This window comes from Salvelinus alpinus, chromosome 8 (genome assembly GCF_045679555.1).
Source record: "Salvelinus alpinus chromosome 8, SLU_Salpinus.1, whole genome shotgun sequence".
NCBI lineage: Eukaryota > Metazoa > Chordata > Actinopteri > Salmoniformes > Salmonidae > Salvelinus > Salvelinus alpinus.
The window spans coordinates 38,921,761-38,934,086 of record NC_092093.1 but is presented as its reverse complement, the minus strand read 5'-3'; the positions used below and the strand labels follow the sequence as shown (position 1 = coordinate 38,934,086).

Genomic DNA, 12,326 nt, shown 5'->3' with positions numbered 1-12,326 from the left:
GAACGTGCATGGGCACAATGAGAGGTGATTCGACTCTTTAGGCCATATAGGCAGCAGTGTGTACCATAGAGATTGTAATTCTATGGTGTGTACACTGTGAGTGAGAGAGTAAACATGTAAATATCGGTGAAGTGGTCTTGTAAGCGATAGCCTCTCGCCCTGTCGAAATGTGTTTGAGAACCGCTTTGCTGGTCAAACAAATGCGCAAGTGCTACCAAAGTAATAATACAATAATAATAATAATGTGTGTGTGTGTGTGTGTGTGTGTGTGTGTGTGTGTGTGTGTGTGTGTGTGTGTGTGTGTGTGTGTGTGTGTGTGTGTGTGTGTGTGTGTGTGGTAGAGGCTGCGGGGGTCAGAGGTGAATGAAGAGATAGTTCATTGAAAGCAGTTGAACACCATGACAACCAGGAGGAACCGCGGATTTATTCCAAACAGTTACGGCGCATTGTAAGGGGGGCGTCAATCATCTATTCTCTTGCCCCCGAAATAAATGCTAAATCTCAGCCCGCACAAAAACTTCCAAAAGAAGCAGGACATTTGTCTACATTTCCTTCATTGTCCGCAGCTTAGCAATCGGTTTGTACGTGTGTTTGCTTAGTACGACCACCCAGGACGCCCGGAGGATTCGCTGAGAACGAGAATCATTGTCACCCACATCACATACTAGATGAGGGCGTTGGAGCATAGAGAAGGGGAGAATAAAAACATCTAAAAAGAAAAATATGAACATGATAATCAGCGTCTTATGTTGACTCAAGAGCTTATCATTCGATTTCCCACGTGAATTAAACACGACCAATTGCTGCAATAAAATAATTGTTATTGTTATAAAGAAATTGTAAGCTAATATTCCCAAGGGATATACTTGTATTACATTGTGTTGCAATGGATATGCCAGGTGATGCATGGGCGGATGGAGGCTGCGCTGCAACCTGGTCTCAGAGCATTTCATATGATTCTTTAAATTAATCTGAGACAATCCATTTTGTATGATATGTTGTGTATCATATGGTATGTATTACGTTAGCGTTATACGTCCACCCATCCACGCTGACCAACGACCCTACTTTTGTTGTTGCCTTAAGTAACCATCTGTCTTATGTAACACTACCAAACGTAACATATCATACTAATTTGAGTGTTCCGGATTTCCGTTTGCTATGTTACGTCTAATCTATGAGACCAGCCGGTGCAGTTAGATATTTCTGACAGAGATAAATAGTGAGCAGAACTAATGATATGGTAATAATTATCATAGTAATACCGACGATAAAGACAACATGAACAAGTGTAGCCTAATACAAATTCTGTATAGGCCTAGTCAGTGTCCCAATAAACGGAATGTATTATTATTTTCTTAGAGCGGGAAATTTATCCAAATAAAACAGCATATCAATACCTTTCAGAGATAAGACGCTTAAATTGCAAACAACATTCTATGTAAGGCTATGTTTCATTCATGATGCCCTACGCGCTACTTGAGTTAAGCCTGAACCAAAATATTGACCTAAAAGGATTTCATGAATTAGCCTACCCATATTACACCCCCAAAATTCACATTTCGATCTTTAGGGTAATAAAATACATCTCAAAATGATGTTTTTGCTCTTAAATAAATAGTATTTGTATGATGCTTTGAAGCAATATATTGTAATGGTTTGTATGTAATTGACATGCACAAATGTCCCTCCCCATCTCGGTGATTAACTGTCCCATAATTCCAGTCATCACATTTCTGAAGAACCAATGACAGAGATTCGGATGTCCCCGAACCCGAGAGTTTCACACCCACAGTCTTCATCCACTTGACTCCAAGGACCCGCCTACACGCGTTTAGTCTTTCTCCGTTATTCCGATTCATTTTCCAATGCAGATTCAGTGTTTCAACGAACATTATATGGACCAATCCGTCTGGTGATAGCTTCCTTTATGCCAGTGCTCCTAGTCCTGCTTTATCCATGAGCCTCTCCCCTCCATCAACTCCTGCGCTCCTCCATGACCAGCACATTGGAGTCCTCTCGACGAGCCAACGGTGAACTCCTGCATGCCGACTAAGTCTCCGTTTAGCTTAACCCAAAAGGACACAACCCTGAACATCTTAAAACCTCATCTATAAATACTGTACTCTTAGTCAGTTTTACTGGTTCAGAACAGTAGCAGGGGGAAAAACGAACACTTGTTTACAGTGCGCGTCACATACTTTCTCACACCATGTCGTTCAGCAACACAAAGACGGGCTTCTCTGTAAAGGACATTCTGGATCTCCCCGACACCAATGGAGGTTCTGAAACGGAGGAGACTGAAGATGAGAACGAGGTGGAAACGACTGAGACTTTGACGCAAAATCCATCTTCTGAAGACACTGGAAATGTGCCTTACAAGAAGAGCCTTTTGTGTGATGGTGGTGGTAATCCCTACTCAAGATGGCTTGCCTCCTCCAGCACCATCCAATATTCATGTGAGTAGCTTAAAAAAGTTCGTTTCGTAAACATCAAGGTATAGAAGTAATTGATTCGTCCACTTCCTAGTCATATCTCATCCGTTAGGTTATAGGCCTATGTCATTATTAAAAACATTTGCATTCATGTTTTGGTTTGTTATGCAAAACGTCACGATTTCATTTATTTCATTTAAACATGTATTGTTTTAACTTATTGGGCTACCATTAAAATATTAGTCTATCCATGTCCAATCAGAATTTATAATATTATCCGTTCGTAATGCAATTTTAAATAGCCTATTTATGCGTAGAGCCTGATCAAAATATTTACCTTTTTGTCACCAATAGGCCATTTTTTTCGATTATTAGTAGTCTCTTCAATATTTTTTATATTCAACAAATTGCTATAAGATGAAGATTTGTTGTCAGAAATTAATAAATGTATGTAGCCCCATTTCATAGCGTTTGTTGTCAACCCTAGTTGATAACCAGACCCACTTTGTTTCCTTTCAAACAGTGCATGGTTTGTCAGTTGATTCTCGAAACGAACCGAAATATCCAGAGCTGTCCGCCGACGAATCCCAAGATATCGACAGGGACGCCACAGGTGACAGCAGCGACTCGGGAAAGAAGAGGAAAAGGAGAGTGCTGTTTTCCAAAGCTCAAACCTACGAACTTGAGCGACGATTCCGACAACAGAGATATCTCTCGGCGCCGGAGAGGGAGCGCCTTGCGAATGCACTACTACTGACACCGACCCAGGTGAAGATCTGGTTCCAGAATCACCGGTATAAAATGAAGAGAGCACGCGCTGAGAAGGGTATGGAGATGGTTCATCTCGTGTCCCCAAGACGGGTGGCCATTCCGGTTTTGGTTCGGGATGGAAAGCCATGTGACACTAACAAAACTCAGGATCTTGAGGCCTCATTCAGGGCTGGAATACCTCTGTCGGCGTATAGCGCCTATTCTCTCCATCACATGCATATGCGCTCTCACTACAGCCCCGACGCCATCTCACAGCTGCCCAGTGTGCATCATATGGCGCAAATGTACCAATGGACTTGGTAGACGATGGATACTCAAAATAACTTTGATTCAACAAAAATACAATCTAAAGAAAGGGATTGATATTATGATCTATATTTTACCCACATCAAGCTGATTATTCTGTGGCCCATGAGGTCTGGACAATGTTAGGGTTCTTGAAATTCCGTTCTTTTTATAATGTTTGCCAAATGAATGTTATAAAGGAATGTTATTTCTGTTGTAAAGTGCGCAAAATGCTCATCTTATTAATTAATTTATGTTTTTGGGTGGACTGTGGATTGATCTTGAATATTTATGGCCGTGAATAAACCTCTGTCAGTTTGATGTGGTTATTATTCATGGCTTAACCTACATTAAATTACTTTTATACCGGCCCAGAAAGGGAAATCGAACAGAAACTTGGATATACATGTTTCGTTATTCGTAAAAATTGTTACATACATAAATGCCATTATGTACAGAACTAGATGAAAACGAGTTCCCTTTTAAAGTAGAAGATCGAGCAAAACCTGTTTAAATGACTTCCTGTATCTAATTCGGTTCAGGGTTTTACGTTGGATCACAAAGCAAAAATGGAAACAAACAACTCTGAAGAGAATATCTTGCAAACACAGTCTGGACAATTTCGTTCATATCAAAAGTAAGAAGGGATTTTACGAGTTATGCAAAGGCCTCCAACAAATATAACTTTTTTTGTGATGTTTTCCTTACATTTCCTTAATTGAAAAGCATGCATGGCTTATTACAGTACACCAAATGACCAATTAAGCTAGATTTTTGTTCTCTCAGTTCTCGTGAACAATATTTGCTAAAACAACAAATTAATTATAGTCAATATAAACCAATTCAAAAAAATGTCTCACTCTGTTTTTTCACAGAGCAGCATTGCTTATCAATTCACAAAGAAACCCCAAAATATAGAATGCAGTGCAGCTGTGGATCTTTAGGGGTTTGCACATGCAGAATGGAACATAGAGAGGATGTTGTGGCAGTGGTGGATGGAGAGCTGTGGACGGTTTTGTTTCTATTCAGCTGTCAGTTGGGTCAGCTCATCTCAGAGTACGGATGAGGAGTAAGTATCTCTGAGGTTTTGTAAAGGCTGTCACTTGGCTCTTTTGTGACCCTTGTTGGACACGTTGTATTCCATATGGGCAGCTGGCCTCGTGAAGAGGATCGCTAATAAAACGCAACTTGTTCTGCTTTCAAACATGCCATTGTTTCCTCCCAATGGGGAAAAAAAATAATTACAAATTCATGCGGTATCCTTTCTGAGCGAAGACACCCCATTCATATATTAGAACAGGGAGCTCTTATCCTAAGGTTTTTCTGTGCAAACCCTCACGCTTTCTCTCCATTTCTCACTCTTTCGCCCGCTCTATTTCTCTCTCTCTAAATATTTGAAAGCAGTTTTCCAAATACTTTGCTCCAAAAAAATATCTGTACTCACTCTAGTCATCTAAAACACGTGTTAGTATCAGTGGATACCTGTTCTCACCGTGTACTTCCAGCAAATGTTGAAGTGATAAATAATAAATTATTGCGCATAAACTATAACGTTACTCGCATTCCTTATTGGGTCAATCAGCAACTGAGCGTCAAACAACTTTCTCACCACAAGATGACAGTATATACCTTGATGAAGAAGGATCTGTATTATAGCCACTGGACAGCCCATAACTGCTCCCAGTTCCAATATCACAAATATTTTCTAATTTAAGCAGTTTATAACTTATTTATTTTGCATTGAGCATTTTAGACAAATATTTTAATGTTCAGTTAGTGTTACAAGGCAGGTGTAGGTATTTAATCAATGAGATTATTTGAATAGAAAATGTGTCATATCTATTTAAATCCTATCATGTTTAGAGGTTAAGAGTTTGAATATGAATTGATTCATTGCATGGACAAATAATGGTTCAACTAGAGTGTCTCTGTCAAAAGCTCATTTTGCTCAACAATCACCTTATTCAGTCCAGAACAGGCAGCAAGGGCACGTGGGACAGCAGTGACGTGAGTGGTTTGTCCACAGAGGGGAGCAGTCGGGCAACGAAAGTTCTTGGATGAGAACAAGAACGTTCTCATTTACTAGTGATATTGTAACCTGCTTGCTGTAATGGTGGGGGGGGGGGGGGGGGGGGGAATAGTGACATGCAGTAACAACCTCTGTATGTGAATTTGTGTCTTTCAGACGGTTTGTCGTTTTTTTATCAACTTGCTTCTATCACTTTCTAGCACATCCAGCTAGTTTACGGAGCAGTTTACAGAGTAGTTAGCTGCTCCCGAGTGGCTTCAACGTGTCACTACAGTCCCTGGTTTGAATCCAGGCTGTATCACATCCGACCGTGATTGGGAGTCCCATAGTGTGGTGCACAATTGGCCTGGGTTTGGCTGGGGTAGGCTGTCATTGTAAATAAGAATTTGTTCTTGGCTGACTTGCCCAGTTAAATAAAGTTTTTTTTTTAAAACAAGCCAGCTAGCTTTGTGGCCATGGATTGTGCACCTTCCATTGTGTAGCTAAGTAGCTAGCTGGTTGATGTTTTCCTTTGGGAACCAGGGCAGATGAAAGAAACATTCCACAAATGCTGTTTACATTGATATCCACACTGAATGAAGAAGTTAAGGGACCTCACGGGCACCTTTAACTTTTTCACTTAATTTAAGGGGGAAATTCACCTGAAAATGTTTTGTGCAACTTACTTACATTTAAGGAACTTTAAGGGAAAAGATAAGGGGGAAATGTACCGGTGGTGTTTCATGCTCCTGATCCTCTGGAAGGAGCATTATGAGTCATCATCCATCCTCCTCTGGACAATGGCTACACTCCCTTGTTTACTCAGTGCCCTCTCCACCTCTGTCATACCCACAGCACGGTGGCGCTCTGGAAGTCTTGTCTACTCGTCTAAGCGTGGCCTCGCTTGGCTGCTTGTCGCCCACACACTCTCAAGAGCTCTTCACTAGGGATCCGACCGACGCCACAGTCCAAGCACACAGCCAAACTAGGGGTGGGTGTCCCAAACGGCACCTCTATAGTGCACTATTTTTGGACCAGGGCCCATAGGGTACGGTGTGTCATTTGGGACGTACCCTGGGTAGAACGCATGTGTACGCTACTAGGCTTCTCAACCACAGCTGTCCTTGGGGTAACATGATGCGAAAGTGACAATGTCTGTGGTAAACAAAACTAAAAAAGTATGCATTTTGACTATTGTATGGAGCGAGACATCGTGGCGTAGTCTTGACCTCGGACCTGAGCGATGAAATGGATTGTGCGAGGGGGAAGCAGCTGAACTCAACAACAAAACATAACAGAGCCAGGCTTTTATTGTGGACTAAATATACCCAGATGTAGGACCCCTTCGTCATCATGTTCAACACAAAATGTTCTCTTAAAGTATTTTGTATTCTTTCTTTGACATGGTGTAGGGAAATATATCCTGTTAAATACATGATGCAACATAACAACTCAATGACGTTGGATCCATTTTTTTGCACGCACTGAAAATGTAGTTTGATCATAGATTCCATAGATTAGTCTGCGAGTTGTGTTATGGTGTTCATCGGGACGCGCTGGGAGAGTACTGAGGGTCAGAGGTCGACGATCACTCTTCCCCATCCCCCCACCCCGGCTATAGTGTGAGTCTATAACGGCAGCCCCATCTTCCCCTGGCTGGGAGTTGGGAGCTGGGCTGGCCAGGACAGGAGCCAGGTGGTCTGGATCCCTCCTGTGAGTGGCTTGAGTGGCTGCCTTTCCAAGAGCCCCGGGAGCACAGCTGCTTGTCCTATTGCTCTTCACAAGAGCAGGGGATTAAATGGAGAAGAGAGAGAATGAGGGACCGAGAGAGAGAGAGAGTGTAAGAGGTAGAAATTGAAAAACTGCAAATCTAAGGGAGAGGGTAAATTGAGATCTGTCTAGCAAACATAGTAGGCCAATGCCACACAGACGTGCACCAGGTTTGTGAGAATGGATGGTCTCGCAAAATAGCATTTCGAAATTTGAGATGAAATATGAATTCAAATATGAACATAATATACATTTTCACCTCAGCTCAATTGTGGTATGAGCACCTTTTACCTAGTATAAAAGGTTGTATTATAGTGAGGAAGTAACGGCAGAAGAACCTGGACAACACATTGAGGGCAAAATAGTACTAGTTTTCCTACAGCTTCACTGCTAGGAACTCTAATGATAATACGTAGGGAGTCACACAAGGGACAACACATTGAGGGAATGGCCCTGACAAAAAAAAAAGATCTTAGGATGCAATTAACCACATAGAGGTCAGAGTCTATTTGCCAAGGGTTCTATTGGGAGATCCTCCATATAACATAAGAACTAAAATCATTACAGCCTATAGACATCGGGAGTGTTAATGATGTCTCTCACAGGAGGGATAAACTGTCGGGAACTGGTCTGCCAGGTGGGTGGAAATCCGCTTTAACTGTCTTTTCACACCCTAATGACTGTGTCTCCTTAACACAAAAGAGAACACACAACGTGATTCGTCTCATAATACCAATGCCTCATTTCAAATAGTGCATTTCTCCTGATCCGCAAAGGGCAATCTTCTTCAGTTATCTGGGACAGGGATATGGGTGATTTAGATGAAAATGCAATCACTCTCCTGAGTGTTTATGTGGTCTGCTAAATGTAATTGTGACGTACACTTCTAAAGAATTGGCCAGAGAAAATCAATTTAATTGAGATACCAACACTGCAAAGTGCCACTTATCTTTATACTCGCTGTTGGACACTTTGTGACTGTGCTTTTTATTACAGTGTATTAGATCAAGCGGCAGAAAGTCGTACTACGCCTGAATAACTTGATTGAAATAGTGATAATATCCATCGTATTACATATTACATTATAATCATTACATTATATACATATTACATATTACATTATATTCAACGTGACAGAATTATTATATCATCAGCATATAAAGTTGTACTATGCTCATAAGGCATTTATGAGGTATATTCTTCAGGAGTCAATGGGTATATCCTACACTGAACAAAAATATAAACACAACATGTAAAGTATTGATCCCATGTTTCATGAGCTGTAATAAAAAAATCACAGAAATGTTCAATTAGCACAAAAAGGTTACTTCTCTCAAAATTTGTGCACAAATGTATTTACATTGTTGTTAGTGAGCATTTCTCCCTTGCCAAGATAATCCATCCACCTGGCAGGTGTGGCATACCAAGAAGCTGATTAAACAGCATAGTCATTACACAGATGCACCTTGTGTTGGGGACAATAAAAGGCCACTAAAATGTGCAGTTTTGTCACACAACACAGATGTCTCAAGTTTTGAGGGAGCGTGCAATTGGCATGCTGACTGCAGGAACGTACACCAGAGCTGTTGCCAGAGAATTGAATGTTCATTTCTCTACCACAAGCTGCCTCCAACGTCATTCTATGCCCTACAAGGCCCACCCATGCCTCCAACCCTGCCCGGTCATGTGGAATCCATAGATCAGGGCCTAATGAATTTATTTCAATTGACTGATTTATTTATATGAAACGTAACTCAGTAAAATCTTTGAAATTGTTGCATGTTTCTTTTATATTTTTGTTTAATATACATATTACCATAGAACAGAAGTAAATCTTACAGACTCTTCTTATGCTCCTCACAGTATGCTATGGGCTATGGCTCAGCTGTGTGAGGCTGTAGTGTACAGCCGTCATATTACACCCGGTATCTGCAAACTCTAAATTGGCCAGCATGATACAATGACTCACATCAAAGGCACAATCACAGTTAATTTCAAGTGCATGCACAATACACCAGGGCAAGGATCAGCCATGTCCAGCGAAGTGGTCTTCTTCCCAGAATACAAACATCTTCCTTGTTCTTGGTGGATGTCTTTGCATATTCATGTCTTTCCAAGTGGCCCTTTAATTATAGACAGCAGATTCATATTCATTGGATCTTTGTTTTGTACAGATGTTTTCTAGCCACATGTGCAGGAATAAGAATGGATAAAAATTTCACTACAGTAGCTCTCAATTTGTTTTGGCAATAGGGGAAAGAATCACAATAGAACATGTTTATATACGCACATATACGTTTATATTTTCTATAATATAAACCATTTATTGGCTTAACAAAGACATTGAAGAAAGTGGTATAGAATACATTAAATATCCACATTCCCTATCAAACCAGTATTGATGCTTTGCCTCAAAATGTCAAATAAATAAATAAAAAGACTAAACATAGACTATCAAAGAGCTGTTGTGCATTTGGGCTGGGATGTCTGGTATCCAGCATCTGGGGAGGGTTATATGGAGAAATACCCAGAACTGGAAATTGGTCTATATTACCTCCTTTTGAAGTCACTATGGAAGCTTGCCAATAGAATGTCATCAAATTGATGTGTGTGATCTTTAGGTGATTGGACCTGATATTGATTTGTGTGTCATAGAAACACCTGAGAAAGATGGCCTTGTGATTGGCTATATAGCCACAGTATAGTTGTATATAGGCTATGGGCCTATCGTCATCATTATCACCATTGGTACGACTAGTCTAACAGCTTACTAGGCTATTTAGTGATTGCTGGTGCAATTCAAATACAATATCCTATAACATTCATTTTTCTTTTGAGATCACAGGTGGATGAAGATTTTGATATGGATGAATAACAAATTGGTCGTTCCACTATTCCTGTGCCTTTTGAGAAGTGTAACTTGGTAAAAAAAAATATATATATATCTGCAGTAAGTGCCTTTTAAGTGCCAAATAAAGTAACTGGGTTGACCATAACAGTTAAGTTAAGGTTAAGTTTAGGCATTAACTCAGAATTATTAAGGTCAGGCATTAACTCTGAATGGTTAAGGTAAGGGTTAAGGTTTGGGATAAAACAAAAATATTTTAAAAACGACTTTCTATCGCTGGATTCCAAAATGCAACCTTTGGAATCAGAGGATCCTTACTCCTGTCCGTCATCCCCGTTCCACAACGCCCTAGAAAAACCGAAACCTACTTGAAGGTAACAGTGCTCATTGTTGCCCCTAGTGGACGGTTTCCATGATATCTCCCGACGTCCTCAGACGTGTATGGACGTCTAACACTGATTTGTTTCACGGGTGACCTGTCTGGCCATAAAATAGTAGAACTAGCTCACCGCTTTTACACTATGATTTCACTATTAGATGTGCAATGTTTCTTTTGAAAAAAAAAACATGTTTTATTAGGCCTAGATTCAATCAGATCAAGCGTTAACCTGCGATAGCAGACAGCCAGCATAGCGGATGTTTGGCGATGTCAGCGGTGGAACTGTGCTGGAGCCATCAAATCGGTGAGCAGCTGCTCTAGCGATCATTCTCGCTAAGCCACACCTACCCCACTACTGTTAGACGTTCAGAAAGAGTGTATGCTATAGAAAATTACGCTCCAATTGTAAAATCATTCAACAAAAATAATGAGGATTTCTTTCATCCTAATCAAGGTGTAGATGACTTCTCACATTCCAGTGTTCAAACTTGGAAGTAAGGCTGCATGAGATTTCTCTTAATGCTTCTCTGTGCAGCCAATGGCAATCTCCGCTTGTGGGATTTGACAGCTCTAATGCAGTTCCACCTCCAACATCAGCTATGCGTATATCGGCTAAAGCGGATATGATTGAAATCTAGAGTTTAGTTCACATTACAGGGTTGACCTTAAAATGCGGGACAGACTTCAATGACTCACTGATCATATGAAATAGACTAAATAATAATCTTCAGAAATGACTTTGTCAAAGCAACAAAATAACTAGGGCTTTACAAGGATGGAGAAACTTTACAATGTGGGGATTAAATGGGTTAAAATCTTCCTAGAAGTGACACAGGGTTGACGGAGGGCACTGTAGCAAGCCTTTGTTCATATAACAAATCTGATTAATTAAAATGCTCTGGGGTCTATATTAAAGGGGACTTCAGTTAATATAACAGGTTTCTAAAATAAAATGTTGGTGCATGGTTTCTACTTAAAATATCAAAAGGGACGCAAAAGGCACTCTTTTCGAGGAACAGACCCAAATAAATAACCGACTGAATAGACGGAACGTGTCAGTCGCTTCCAAGATTTGTAATAACGACAATAAAACAAAGGACAGGATAAACTAAGGGGGGTTAAACCCGTTTACAAAAAGATTATGGCATTTGACCAATTTCACTTCCAAATATTATTATTTTTTACATTTAAAAAAAAAAGAGTTAAAATGCACAAAGAACATTTGCTTAGAACCGTAAAGTTTCAGTTTTGTTCATTGATAATGCACGACATTTCTTGGTGTATATATAAGGTGTATATATAAATATTTATATTTATTCTGCTAGAATAAATACCTCCCAACTATCTAAAGTATTAGGCCTATGTACGATAATTTATTTGATCACATTTGATAATCAAATCGCACTTTTAATAAATACACTATAAATCCACACTTGGTCCAATGCTAAAGCCCCCGTCCCCCTTAAAACATATAAGCATAATTTCATTTATAAAATAAGAAACATGAATTAAAATACAAATAATACTGGAGTGGATGAGAGGGTCTTGACTGAGGAGGCTTGGCACACACGTTGATCACTTCATCTCTGCTACTCATGAAAGAAGATTAAACAGTTTGGTGCAATAATCTGAAATTCACATTGGCGAAATCTAAATACAATGAAGCAATCAATTAAAGTCGCTCTTGGGCCGAAAGCTTGAGAAAAATCTGCTATCTACTTCTAATAATAAGTCTATAATAGTATTATTTGCTACAGTAGGATAGTAGTAATTATGCTGCCAGTACTTTATATAGTGAGTATACAGCCTATACAATTTTCTGGAAAAGAT

At 40.0% G+C, this 12,326-nt stretch overlaps 1 protein-coding gene across 1 annotated transcript; it reads left to right on the top strand.

Moving 5' to 3' along the window:
* The first annotated feature begins 1,807 nt into the window (after positions 1-1,807).
* On the top strand, positions 1,808-3,812 carry LOC139583086 (homeobox protein Nkx-2.2a-like). The gene is made up of 2 exons (XM_071413829.1): positions 1,808-2,459; positions 2,959-3,812. The coding sequence occupies exons 1-2, from the start codon at positions 2,213-2,215 to the stop codon at positions 3,507-3,509; spliced, it is 798 nt and encodes a 265-aa protein (XP_071269930.1). The 5' UTR covers positions 1,808-2,212; the 3' UTR covers positions 3,510-3,812.
* The last annotated feature ends 8,514 nt before the right edge of the window (positions 3,813-12,326 follow it).